The following is a 14,507-nucleotide window of genomic DNA, read 5'->3' as shown; positions in this document are numbered from 1 at the left end:
CATTTGTGTTTTTAGGTCTGTCTGGTTTCTCTGAGCTTCTTTACAGTGTTGCCTTGTAGCCTGGGGATCAAGCAGCATTGTACAGGGCTATCAGAGCGTCCAGAACATCAGCTGCAGAACATGAGTCGGTGCTCTATCAGTTCTGACTGCATTAGCTGTTCAAAAGCTTTTATTGCCATTGAATTAGAAGTGTTTGTTTGTTTATGTTCTTGGAACCAAAGTTCACCATCACAAAGCAGCGTGGACGCAGACTTCAAGACTTAGTTGAGCAATTTTCCAAGATGATGTTGGTGGATGACCTTTTAGACCAGCCTCAATTATTTTACAGCTCAGCGCTGTGTTTTTCACAGCCATAGAACTTTTAATTAGCAGACAATACACTTCTGAAGTCGTGCGTCATTCTGCAGTTGGCTTCATGCTCATGATAGCAACTTTGGGTCTAAGCTGGTTTTCTCCATTGCAGAAATGAATGGCGTTCAGCACTGTCCTCCTGTGGTCAACTAAAATGTTCCGAATCTGATATGTTTTGTCCCGAGTGCCTCTGAATTATACGTCTGTGTTTTAGGGCCACTGTTAATAAAAATAAAAATAGTAGACTCCGAGAATAAAAAAAGTCGTACTATTTCGAGAAAAAAGTCGTAGAATTACGACGTTAAAGTGGCATTAATACCAGAAAAGGTCGCAGTTTTGTGGCCAAAGGCTTTGCGAAGTGAAGGCAGCACCTCCTCGTGTTAAATGAGGGGTGGTGAGTTGGTGGAGTTCTACTTTCATATCGATTCACCCATAAAGAAACACTCAGTCTCCCTGTCTCTCCTGCACATCAGCACCAGCCTGTTATTAGTGTAAGAACCGGCTGAAACGGCTGAGCAGGAAACTGTGTTTATCTAGAATAAAGAGCCAGACGGACTCGGAGGAAACTGTCTGTCTGTGTTGTTGAAGGAGAATCTCAGGCAGGGTCGTCTACACGGCTATCGGGGGCTCCATCTCCCCCCATTCAAAGAGGGCATGAAGTTTCACAGACAGTGAGAATGATGATCAAAATGATCCACAAAGAGACAGGAGTGAGTGGAGCTCCGGCGCCAGTACAGCAACCGAGACCCCAACGCGTTATGGCAGCCCCCCTACAGTTAGCCCCCCTACAGTTAGCCCCCCTACAGTACAGCAGCCCACTTTATCCTCCAAATATTACGACTTTATCCTCCAAATATTACGACTTTATTCTCGAAATATTACGACTTTATTCTCAAAGTCTACTATTTTCATTTTTATTAACAGTGGCCCTGAAACGCCGTCGTAGAATTATGAGGTAACTTGTGTGACAGATTCCTTGTTTGTGTAACATACTTGCCGAAATAAAGTGATTCCAATTCTGATGTTAGTTGAGTGCACAGCAGTGTTAGCGTGCATATTTTGGCTTCTTATCAGCCTCATAATTCAGAGGATCTGGTCAAGTTTAAAGAAAATGTTAGAAAAACTTATTGGCTTTGGAGCATTTTAGCCCACCAGGACGTGAGTGCCACATGACTTCAGAGGTCTAGTTGACCAGGCATATTAGGCTACGTTCACATTACCAGGCTGAAGTGGCACAAATCTGTTTTTTTGCCCTAATGTGACTCAGATCTGATGTTTTCAGGGCTGTGTGGACACACATCTGATCTTTTCAAATCCGACCTGAGCCACTTTCATATGTGGTCCTAGATCAGATACGTATCCGATTTGTGGCCATGCGACCTTAAGCTACGTTCACATTACAAGCCTCGTTGCTCAAATCCGATTTTTTGCTCAAATCTGATCTCACTGACACGATGGTTCACACTCGTTTAGGTAAGTGACTCAAATCTGTCATTAATGTGACAAACCAGTGTCCTGAAATGACCTGCATGAGCTCATCCTACTCAGTAACGTCACGTGAATGAATCACGTGCATCATCAGCGCAAACTAACGAGCAGAACGAGCTTCGCTGAGAAGATAATTAACTCTGATCAGCTCTCAGCTTCATTATTAGAGCGAGACGAAGGAGAAAAAGGTGAGATGAGCTGCTTTTCCACCGTTTACAGGCTTTAACTTCTGTTCGGCGCTGTTGCCATGGTAACGCTGAATGATGGCGCACGCGCAGTGGAGACAAAGCACATGAATTCCGCATGGCCGCGAATCGGATACGCATCTGATCTAGGACCACATATGAAAGTGGCTCAGGTCAGATTTGAAAAGATCAGATTTGCGTCCACACAGCACTGAAAACATCAGATCTGAGTCACATTAGGGCAAAAAATCGGATTTGTGCCACCTCAGCCTGGTAGTGTGAACGTTCAGATCGGAATTCATGTGTTTTTTTTCCCACTCTGCCTGCATCTTCATTCAGCGTTGCATTAAAATCGGATTTGAGCAGTGAGGCTTGTAATGTGAACATAGTTTTAAAGATACTAGATAACAGACTCCCCATGTTAACCAGCATTGCACTGAGGGATGGGGAGAGGGAGGACCATCGTACTTGCCCAGAGAGAGCGAGGACAGTTCTACTCTCTTGGACCTCTGGTCACAGATGGCTGTGGGACTGAACTTCTGATCTTCTGAAAAAAAATACTGACTGATTTCTGGCATCAAGATGGCTCCTACCACAGTTTCAAGCTAATTCTGTCTAGTGCAAAATTAAAGAAGCAAACTTCAGACACCGAACGTATCAATATATGGAAGCAGGAAATTGTGTACATTTGATTTTTCACCCTTCGTTTTAAATGCAGATACAGAGAGATGGTTCTCATTTACTTGGCTTTTGTCTTCCCCTAGTGGTGAAAGCGCAATAGTACATGTGGTTTTGTGGTTGAAGGATGTCTGTGGTTTGTCCTCAGAAAATCGAGAGAGTGGTCTTTGTGGGGAATTTCTTGAGGATAAACACGGTGTCGACGAAGCTGCTGGCCTATGCAATGGACTTCTGGTCTAAGGGACAACTGAGGGCGCTCTTCCTGGAACATGAGGTGAGTGTAAATGAAAAGTTTCAGCAGCTTTTTTTGGAAAGCTGTCTTTTGCAATACCACACCTCCAGCATAAACGTATAAGTCAGGAGTGATTCTGAACACGCCAGAGTGCTGACACTGCTGAGAGTCAGTCGCACACTGGCTGTGTTTACATGCAAAGATTTTTGCCAATCTGATTAAACACGATTACAGATTAAGGCTGAGGTGTTTATTCTCACTCAACTCAATAATCTGATAGAAAATCTTCTTTTTCATGCTCACTACAAGTAATCCGATCTAAAATGACTGAGAAAATGCTGAGAATGATCCAGCACCCAAATAGTACCTGCTCTGTGAGGGTCCATGGGGGTCCTGACCACTGAAGAACAGGGTAAAAGGGGGCTAACAAAGTATCAGAGAAACAGATGGACTACAGTCTGTAACTGTAGAACTACAAAGTGCACCTATAGAGTAAGTGGAGCTGATAAAATGGACAATGAGCGTAGAAACAAGGAGGTGGTCATAATGTTATGCCTGATCAGTGTATATGCACTGTTTTTGGTCATGTGACATGTGGTCATGATCCCCTTCCAGTGTGGTCGACTCTTCAGGTTCCATCTGTTGATCTCTGGTTGTCCCAAGTCACAACAGTGCTTCCATTAGAACAGCTGACCTACAACTTAAATCAGAAAATGTATAGGTTCTGGCAAATTCGGCAGTTGTTAATATCTTACCTTGAGGGACCGTCCTACATAGTCAATTATTTATTAATTATAAATAGTTAATTTTTCTTCCCTCCCTCCTTTACTCTATAATGTCCATTGTTAACCATGGGTATGTATGTCCTAACTGTATCTGCGAACCTGATTGTGCGTGCAAATAAAATGTTAATTATAAAAAAAAATAATAATTCACTCAAATTATTACTTTGCAGTAAACTACGGACACAGCAAATTCGTACTGGTTTAAAAATCATGTGTTTTATCAGTAATCACTCAAATTACAACACCTCCCCCTGTAAAACTAATCCAGCTCCATCCAACAGGACTTCAGTATCAGTATCGAAGATAAAAATTCTGGTATTATGTCAACGCTGTAGTGCCGCAGTTCCCTTAGTAAACAATTAAACATCTTTTTTCTGTGCGTTTGTGTTTTTAGGGGTACTTCGGAGCGGTTGGTGCGTTCCTGGAGCTACTGAAGTCGTCTGAGGACCCCTGAGAGGAAGTCTGTCCTCGTATAAAATTGAAAAGCTGCTCAAAGGTTTTCTCGTGAAAACCCCCACAGGAATATGGGAATTCTGGGAACTACTGGGAAAAGCCATGATAGTAATTTAACTATAAAGAACCCTGAAATGATCCCGACCTGCTTTTATTGTAAGATAAGATGTTTTTATGACTAATTTAGACTCCCTCAGTCTGATGATTGTGTTTTCTTTTTTTGTATATAGATGTGTGTTTAGAGTCTAGAATGAATTCACTGATGGCCAAATCCTGTCGTGGTGAAACCTCCTGCTTTATGGCTAGACAGCTCAGAACTAAACCAGCTTTTTTTAAACCTGTTTTTAGATAAGCTATAGGTACGTGATCATTTCCTGTGGTCCAAGTTTGGAGTTGAACTAATCCAGGCTTAAAAGAGAAGTCCGGTCAGATACGGGACATATGGAATAGAGCCTGGGTCAACTCTGAAAGCCTGTGTGTGTTTGTATCTGAGTCTTGAGCTTTAGTAAAAGTCTTGGTGCAGCTGGCAGGCCAGTTTTGGTACTGTAACAATGACACGTTAGATCTACAGTTCTGTCCTACAAAAACGTAGCTTTCTGTGATCTTTGCTTTCGTTTGGAAAAATCAGATCCTGGCTTGAGATGCAGATATACTGTAGTGTGAGGGTTAACACTGATTAAACATGTTCTCTTTAGGGATGCACGATAAATCGGCATACCAATAATTGTGGAGAGTATTATTATTATCGGTCCGATACTGGAATTACCAATAATCGAAACCATTGGCGGCCTATCTTTGCTCGCATGTATAGTCACTTGTGGAGGGTATAGTGTGAACTAGTTGTAAAATGATCGATATCAGCCAAAAGAAGGTTAAATATCAGTTATTATTAATGACCCAGATCAGTGCATCCCTAATTCCGATAGGACTGGGACCTGTACCCACCTCAGTATAGAATGGGGCCTTTTTTGTATGTCCCTCTTCCTTTAACCTTTCCTGTTTTCTACCTTTCTACTTTTCTTTCTCACCTTTTCATTAGACCTTTTTCATGCCTTTGTCAAATGAGAAACATCAATTTTTGTGCTTATTGCAGTCGAATTACATCAGGAATTGACCCGCCGACGTGCGCAAAGCCTTTAGTTTTCTTGTGAGATGGCATACAGCCTCAGCTAGAGCTGCTCAAATGTGAATAATTTTGGTCAAAGATATTTAAGCCAGTCTTTGGCCTTGTGGCATCAGATGTTCACCAGTGTATTTTTGATATATTGCAACTGGGTAATCGTGATGTCCCATATTTTGCCCATATTATGCAGCTCTAGTGTTAGTCTCACAATCTCGTAACGAGAACACACGTTGGTATTGGATTGCAGTGAAATCTACTGTAAAACAAGGGTGCGTCCCCTTTAAAACCTGCCCCCAAATTCCTCTAGTTTGTGCTGATATAGTACAATTAATAACACAAGCAAAACAAGCAAGCTAGCAAAGAGCATCGTATACTAAAGCTTAAACACCCCTGGTCAAATGACATGTTTTCTTTATCTTCTAAGTGAAAATAAGTGAACACACCTGTACAGGAAACATTCAAATGTGGCATTTTCAGCCAATTTTAGTACATAGTTTGTGCGGTTTTTTAATATTGGGAAAAAAATTGAGTTTTTGATTTTGGAAAAAATAAAACATAAAATATAACATGGGCTATAACTTTTGCACAAGCTCCATTTTATGTTTTATTTTTTCCAAATATGTTAAATTCAGCAAATGACCAGGATTTATGCCTTAAATTAAAGTTTTTTCCACTAAGAAAATCAATATAACTGTCATTTGACCGAGGATGCCCATACTTTTGCGCATGACCATACATGCTTGAATTTTTATTTTTGGGTGAACATTTTGTCTTGTGGTTATACTAACATGGGCTTGTTGTGCGTCTGACGGTGCTGACGAGCTCTACTTTGAGCTTCGTCTTCACAGTGTGTTGAATTGGTTTAGGAATTTGTTCCTGCCCCAGTAAATCTGCATTTCCACCCAAAATTTCTAAAGGTTGTTCCAAGATGTTCTCGTTACGAGACCACGTCTGGCCCCGTGAGACTACCCTAAACCCAACTGATCTGACAGTGGTCTCTTTTCAGGAATAGCTTGACCAAATACGTTAATGTGGCTAACTCTGGATACAAGCTTGAGCCACCAGTTAGCAATTGATCATCTCCAAAATGCCACTTCTTGGCTGTTTGCTATCATTCATGTTCAGCAACATTAGCCTTTTTGACTGGACTACTCCTTTAAGGTGGGACCAAGCTGCCAACAGCTTCCTTCCGATGGCACCGCACCTCCTGTGCAATGCCTCCTCCTTCACGTGCTTGATAGAACGCGTTGTCCAGAAAGCTTTATCAGACACCACGGCAGATGTTTTTGTATGTGGTCGAATGCAGTGCAGAGGCTTAATTATAAATGGGGCAGATGCCAAAAAGCTTCATTTCTACTGCGTTTATTACGAAGCGGCTCACTCAGCTACTAGAGCCAATACCCTCAGATATCCTCTCGTCTTCCTCATCTCTAACTGTCGCCTTCTGTGGTTTTGTACCCTTTCTTTTATCCCTAAACCAAGGCCAGCCTGCATACACTCTCATTGTAAGGCCCAATCCCATTTCTTCTTTTTACCCCTACCCCTTGTTTTCGAGTGTCACCCTAACCCCTTGGAACTGAGTTACAAGGGGGTAGTGGTTTAAATCTTGCCCTACAAAATGGGACCCTCAAATTAAAAAAAAAAATCAACATTACTTCATTAACAGCTACCAGCGCTGCTCTGTAGGCGACCTGGTCCGTCTTCAGTGACAGCAGAGGAGGGTAAAGTTCAGCTCCTCACTGCTGGGCTTTAGTTACATTTAGGGCATCATATGCCTTTAAAGAGGGGGACAATTATGTATTATCGCCCACGTGGTAGGGGCGAGGGGTGAAATGGGATTGGGCCTAAATGTCTACGAAGCTTTAGAGATGTCAACAATATGATGACTTATGGATTTTTCACTTTTTACTCTACCTTAACCCAGTTCTTTCCTCTGTATGCCTTTATTCTGTACATTATTTACATTGAACTCTCTTCTGATGTTACTCAGTTTGAATTAGACGCCTACTGTCATGCAAATGTTTGGGCAGCCCTGGTCAAACGACATGCTTTGTTAATTTTCTAAGTGAAAATAAGTCAAAAAACACACTTCTGCACACTTAAATGGACAATTTTGTTTATGTGCTCAGTTTACTCAAAACAGAACACGGATTTTTGCTTTGAAAACAAACAAAGTATGTAATGTGGTCAGAGCTGTTCAGACTGAGGCTGTTAACCACTGTGTTATCATTGTAGCCTATAATACTGCAGCCTAAAGGAGGCTAAAAGGAACCGACCGTTGTTTCTAGAGAAATGCCAAAATGTGGTATGTGGTAAACCGTTCATAAGAAGGCCTGTCCGCTGGTGACCTCAGTGAAACTCGACTTGAAAGTCGTTTGAGTAAAATTGAGCGCGCTGACATGTTGCTGCTCACAACTATGAACAGGAAACTCCATCCGTTTAGAATTAAAGTAGAATTTTTAATATTATTTCTGCAAGATTGAATAGTTGAGATGTAAACTGGATCAGAGTGGTTTGATGTGAAACGCTCTGTTCTTGAGAAACTTGCCAACTCAGGAGTTCTTAACAGTGGTGGTGGGAACCAGGGGTCATAAAATAGTGGTAAATCTAAAAAGTATGTTTTCTCTGGGGGCTATTTTGCCTTATAACTCCCTGCATGGCATCAGTTTTTAAGCCAATATCATGTCACAACCACTGTAAACCAACACCTCAGACATCGGCTGTGTATTCGTAACCATTTCATGTAATATCTGTCTGTTCGGGAGCTTTTAGGGACAAATAAATGCTCCAGACATCTGGTTCCCATCACCATCACTGTGAACAATTGTACCCGGTGAGTTTCTCTAGAACGGAGCATTTCACATCAAACCGCTCTGAATGACTCTGTTTACATCTCAGCCATTTAATTATGCAGACAAATTGAAAAATTAATGGAATTCCTCTTTAGAGGTCTAATCAGTTTCATGTGGGCCTTTGTAAACAGTTTCTCATCTGCTCTGGTTGCCTTCTCTGTGTATCCATTCTCTTCAAGTCCGCAATTGTCTTCTCTTTCTTTTTTGTTGTTGTTTTTGTTTTCTTTTTTTGGGTAAAGCAGGTCCTGCTGTGTTCCATCTGCATTTGTAACCCATTTTAGTTTGCCCTGTTCCCATGAAATGCTCTTCCGTGCTTTTTTTTCCCCTTTACTTTGTTTTTTTTTTTAAATCATTTTTAATGTTTAATGTCAAGGTTCTGTTTCAAAAACTCTTGAGATTACTCTGGCATTACTTTTTGCACAAATACAGAGATTAATATAAGTGCTGTATTTTACATGAAGACTCTACCTGACAGACGAGAAGTCCCTTTCACCTAAATGTCTGGTTTCCTTTTGTTTATTTTTCAGTTTTTATGTGAGATTTCAGATCATACTGTGTGTTTTTAATTTGCATGTGTGCACTTAAGGAAGAAATGAAACTTTTATGAACTGCTAAATGTGTCTATGTTGATATCGGACAGTGTTTTGTTGACCTTACATAACTAGCATTAAATGACTATGCTAGAAATCATGGTCAGAATCTAGTTGTTCTAGTTGTGTTTGAGGAAATGGAGCATAAAAATACCAACAAGTCGTTATGATGCAGTGTTTGGTGGGGAGCGAACATTTTTATTCACTGGAAAATGCCAATTTTGCCAGTTAGCATTACAACAATAATGGCCTTAGTGTTAGTCACATTAGGTCCTACAAGGGGAATTTCAGTCTTGGGGATGTAAACAAAGCGGTTCAGGGTGGTTTGATGTGAAATGCTGTGTTTTAGAGAAAGTTACCGACTCCGATATTTCAGTGGTGTTGATGGGAACCAGGAGTCGCAGTGTCTGCAGCCCAAATATAGCTATTTATTTGTCATCCAAAATGACCAGTGAACCGTCACTCATCTTCTGAGTTTTATATGTAATGAAAATATTGATAAAACAGTGGTAAATTAAAAAAAAAATGTTTTCCTTGGGTACTATTTTGCCTTCCAGCACCCTGCATGCACTAAGAATGTATTTAAAAAATACATTTTAGTAATAATATAATCTATAATAATAATAATTTTTATTTATATAGCACTTTTCATGCCGGTGGCAGCTCAAAGTGCTTTACAGACAGGTGATAAAACAGAGTTATACAAGAAATCATGAGTATTTATTTAGAATCAGAAGAAAATGAAACAGATCAAATTAGAAGATAAAAACCACGAGACGTAGAGTTTTAATTAAATGCTGAGTTCGTTTTTAGATGCTTCTTAAAAGTGAGCACTGAGCTTGACTGTCTAATAAAAGGTGAACTGAGCTCCACAGTTTAGAAGCAGAATAACTGAACGAGTCTCTCCATATTTTCTGTATTTTACAGAGGGTGTTTATAGAAGCTCAGTATCTGCAGATCTTAGATTACGTGCTGGAACATAAACAGACAGACACTCTGTAATGTAAGCGGTGCTTTAAGGTCATTTAGAGCTTTAAAAACTAGTAGCAGAGCTTTAAAATCTATCCTGAACAATACAGGCAGTCAGTGCAGCTCTTTTAAAACAGGAATGATCTGATCTTTCTGTGTTGTTTTTGTTAGGATGCTGCTGCATTTTGCACGAGTTGTAAGGGATGTATAGTTTTCTTAGGAAGTCCAGTAAGAAGGTCATTACAGTGATCAACTCTGCTGTAACAAATGCATGACCAAGTTTCTCTGCGTCACTCTGAGAGAGAAAAGGCTGAACTTTTAGGCCAAAACTTTATTGTAAAACTACCATAAACCAGTGTCTCAGGTAACAGGCAGCGCATCCATAACCATTTCATGTAATAACTTTGTGAGAGGCATTGAACTCTCCAGACTTCTGAGGAGTTAAATGTTCACGAACAATTCTGGCTCAGCCAGTTTCTCTAGAACGAAGCATTTCTCACCAAACCACTCTGAATGACTATGATTACATCATAACCATTAAATAATGCTTTTATAATAATACATTTTGAAGAATCAGTGCAATTCTTTACTTTTACGTCCTCAGAGCAGAATTCTAAATAGACATTTGTGTTTGAGGCATACACCGATCAGGCATAACATTATGACCACCTCCTTGTTTTTACGCTCATTGTCCATTTTATCAGCTCCACTTACTATATAGGTGCACTTTGTAGTTCTACAGTTACAGACTGTAGTCCATCTGTTTCTCTGATACTTTGTTGGCTCTCATTTACCCTGTTCTTCAGTGGTCAGGACCCCCATGGACCCTCACAGAGCAGGTACTATTTGGGTGGTGGATCATTCTCAGCACTGCAGTAACACTGATGTGGTGGTGGTGTGTTAGTGTGTGTTGTGCTGGTCTGAGTGGATCAGACACAGCAGTGCTGCTGGAGTTTTTAAACACCTCAGTGTCACTGCTGGACTGAGAATAGTCCACCAACCAAAAACATCCAGCCAACAGCGTCCTGTGGGCAGCATCCTGTGGGCACTGATGAAGGATTAGAGGATGACCAAGACAAACTGTGCAGCAGCAAGGTAGGAGTGTCTAATAGAGTGGACAGTGAGTGGACACAGTGTTTAAAAACTCCAGCAGCACTGCTGTGCCTGATCCACTCAGTACCAGCGCAACACACACTAACACACCACCACCACGCCAGTGTTACTGCAGCGCTGAGAATGATCCACCACCCAAATAGTACCTGCTCTGTGAGGGTCCATGGGGGTCCTGACCACTGAAGAACAGGGTAAATGAGAGCCAACAAAGTATCAGAGAAACAGATGGACTACAGTCTGTAACTGTAGAACTACAAAGTGCACCTATATAGTAAGTGGAGCTGATAAAATGGACAATGAGCATAGAAACAAGGAGGTGGTCATCATGTTATGCCTGATCGGTGTATATATCATCTGTATCACTGTCAACTGCTTAGTGACTCCACAGCTAATTGGGTTGCCACCTCAGGCCTGTAAAATTCCTGGACGCTCGATCAGTGGCTTGAATTTTTCGTTGAATTCAGTGGACAGGTAGCCATGCTAATAGTAAAGTCTAAGGTAAATCGATGTTGTGCTGCTGGGCTGCTTAGTGCCTGAACATGTCACAGTTGGTGCACAACTGTTGCTACACTGAGGGTAATCTGAAACAACATAACCCTTCATCTTTGTATGCAGACAGATGGTTTAATTGGATAAAAGGAAATGGTTTAACTGTATATGAAAATCTAACGTGAAATTCCTCTGATTCTGACATTTTGTGTCTGGAAGCAGAATTCTTTTTTTTCCTGGACAAGCAACCGAAATCCAGGAAAATCTCGGATGGGTAGCAACTTTACACTTTTTAAAAAGTTGGTTCAATTAAGAACCACAGGTCCTACATAGAACCATATTTATGGTGAAATGGTTCTTCAGATTGATGGAGTATGTGTATATAGCACCAAAAAAGGGTTCTTCTACTGTCACAGGCTTGACGTTGTAACAGTAGCAGAACCATTTTTGGTGGTCCTTTTTTCTGGACAGGCAACCAAAATCCAGGACAATCCAGGAAATTGGACAGGTGGCAACCGTACACTTTTCACCAAGATGGTTCTTCAAAGGTTTTTTTTAGTAAAGGCAATGGTTCAATTTTTAACACTTTTTAAAAAGTTGGTTCAATTAAGAACCACGAGTCCTATACGTGAAATGGTTCTTCCGATTGATGGAGAATGTGCATATAGCACCAAAAAGGGTTCTTCTACTGTTACAAGCTTGACATCATAACAGTAGCAGAACCATTTTTGCTGGTCCTTTTTTTCTGGACAGGCAACCAAAATCTTGGATGGGTGGCAACCGAACACTTTTTAAAACGATGGCTCTTCAAGGGTTCTTTTGTAAAGGCAATGGTTCAATTTAGAACCCTACATAGAACCATTTCATGGTGAAATCGTTCTTCAGCTTAATGGAGTATGTCTATATAGAACCAAAAAAGGTTCTTGTACTGTTACAAGCTTGACATCATAACAGTAGCAGGACTCGAGGTTCATAGGACCATTCCCATCACTAAAGAACCATCTTTTGTGTTTGATTAGTTTCAGGTTCCATTGGAAATGGCTTTCCAAACGGATCAAATATACTGTGATTGCTACGACAAAGGTCCTCTAGCTTATGCAGTTATGGTTGGAAGTTCTTGGAGGTTCTCTGTATAATTCATAATAGTGCCATCTGCCATAAAAACATTGTGAAGGTGAATTGATGCTTCTGAGGTTAAGCTGAAGTAAATGGGTATTTTGGCTATAGGCCTTTGTAACCTTACTATGCAGTCTGTGTGGTCCGTTCATCTCTCCTTGGTAAACAGCCAAATTACTGTCATCTAGTCACCAATATTGTACACAACTGTTTGGAGGAACATTCTTGGGTAAATGCTTTTTATGAGTTTTAAACATATAAATTGTGTTCCTACTGAATTTGTACGATGACCGACGTTTGTTTCTCAGTGTTGTCGTTTATTGCTCTCTTAACACTAATCTGATGGACCTTTGTGCTATTCAACTGTACATACGTGTAAATATTCTTGTTTTCTGCCTTTCAGAAAATCCTAAATTGAAAGCATTCTATGCTACAGTGCTGAAATTTTTGGCTTCCACTGATAAAATATGTAATCTGCTGCACTCAAAGGGTACGATAGTGTACTGACTGTACAGAAAAAGACATTTAAAGAAAACAAAAAGCATAATAAAGATATAACACTCAGCTACTGTCATGGTTTCTTTTCTAATTTCTCAAGAACGCTTAGTGACGTTTTGCCCATCAGAGCAGTGTTTACAGCAAAATATAAAGTCTTATCTAGAACGTCCATCATGTTTGAGGTACCTCTTTCACAGTGCATAAACTGAAACCACAAGCTGCTACTCCAACCTGGTCTCTTGAGAACCAAACTTGTAAAAAGTGAGCACAAAAAGTTCCTTTTACTCGAGTTTAGGAGCAACCAGGATCACTTGTACTTAATCTGAGCAAACCGATCAGTCATAACATTATGACCACCTCCTTGTTTCTACACTCATTGTCCATTTTATCAGCTCCACTTACTATATAGGGGCACTTTGTAGTTCTACAGTTACAGACTGTAGTCCATCTGTTTCTCTGCATACTTTGTTAGCCCCCTTTTACCCTGTTCTTCAGTGGTCAGGACCCCCATGGACCCTCACAGAGCAGGTACCATTTGGGAGGGGTACTAAAGGGGGCTAACAAAGTATCAGAGAAACAGATGGACTACAGTCTGTAACTGTAGAACTACAAAGTGCACCTATATAGTAAGTGGAGCTGATAAAATGGACAATGAGCGTAGAAACAAGGACATAATGTCATAATGTTATGCCTGATCGGTGTACGTTCCCAAGGTGGACTTACACTGTTGACCTGAGATCTTACGGCTGTGGGTCAATCTTCTACAAATTTCAGATGCAAATAAAGTCATTTACAGTGGTTTGATGTGAAACACTTACTGAGATTTCTTTACAGTGGTGCTTACAGGAATCAGGTTTTGCGATGTTCACAATGCAAATATAGCCAATTTATTGACTATCTAAAAACTACATGTATTTTGAGCTTCTATATGTGATGTTGAAGAAGGTAAAATAGTGGTAAATCTGAAAAGTCAGGTCAAGTTTATTTATATAGCACTTTTACAACAGGTGTTGTCACAGAGCAGCTTTACAGAAAAATCTGGGTCCGAGCCCCCATGAGCGTCGCCAATGGCGACAGTGGCAAGGAAAAGCTCCCTAAGAGGAAGAAACCATGAGAGGAACCAAGACTCGAAAGGGGAACCCATCCTCCTCTGGACGACACTGGATAGGAAACAACAAGGTTTTCTTTTGGGATTATTTTGCCTCGAGGTTTCAGGACAAATTTTTATCTTAAAACTACCATAGAACAATGTTTCAGGCATCAAGCAACAAATTCCTGACCATTTCATGTAGTAACTTTCTGTGATGGAGCTTTTAGAGGTGGACGTCTGGTTCCTATCACCACCACTGTGAACAATTCTGGGCCTTCTGACTGATTAATCTTTTCAGCACTTCTTTTGGACGTCTGACTTCATTTGTGTTCCGCTTTCTACTCATATTTGATTCCTGATACACTCCATTTGTGCTTAAGGTGGATTTTTACTCTTTATATTGGTGAGAGAAACGTACCTGGGTCATTCTACAGAAATGTCCACTTTTGTGTCCCTGGCGTTTAAAGATATATTACACTTGAAAAACAATTTATT

At 40.6% G+C, this 14,507-nt stretch overlaps 1 protein-coding gene across 3 annotated transcripts in view; it reads left to right on the top strand.

Moving 5' to 3' along the window:
- pank1a (pantothenate kinase 1a) overlaps positions 1-8,850 on the top strand; it is a 35,237-nt gene extending 26,387 nt beyond the window's left edge. For all 3 annotated transcript variants that reach the window (XM_036593983.1, XM_036593984.1, XM_036593985.1), the window contains exons 6-7: positions 2,851-2,976; positions 4,114-8,850. In XM_036593983.1, the coding sequence (XP_036449876.1) occupies positions 2,851-2,976; positions 4,114-4,173 (186 nt within the window). In that variant the 3' untranslated portion in view covers positions 4,174-8,850. The remainder of the gene's footprint in view (positions 1-2,850; positions 2,977-4,113) is intronic.
- Positions 8,851-14,507: the final 5,657 nt, after the last annotated feature.

The sequence above is a fragment of the Colossoma macropomum genome, unplaced genomic scaffold, assembly GCF_904425465.1.
Source record: "Colossoma macropomum unplaced genomic scaffold, Colossoma_macropomum, whole genome shotgun sequence".
In the NCBI taxonomy this organism is placed as follows: Eukaryota; Metazoa; Chordata; class Actinopteri; order Characiformes; family Serrasalmidae; genus Colossoma; species Colossoma macropomum.
The sequence above is the reverse complement of the archived record's forward strand: the minus strand, read 5'-3'. Positions and strand labels throughout refer to the sequence as shown.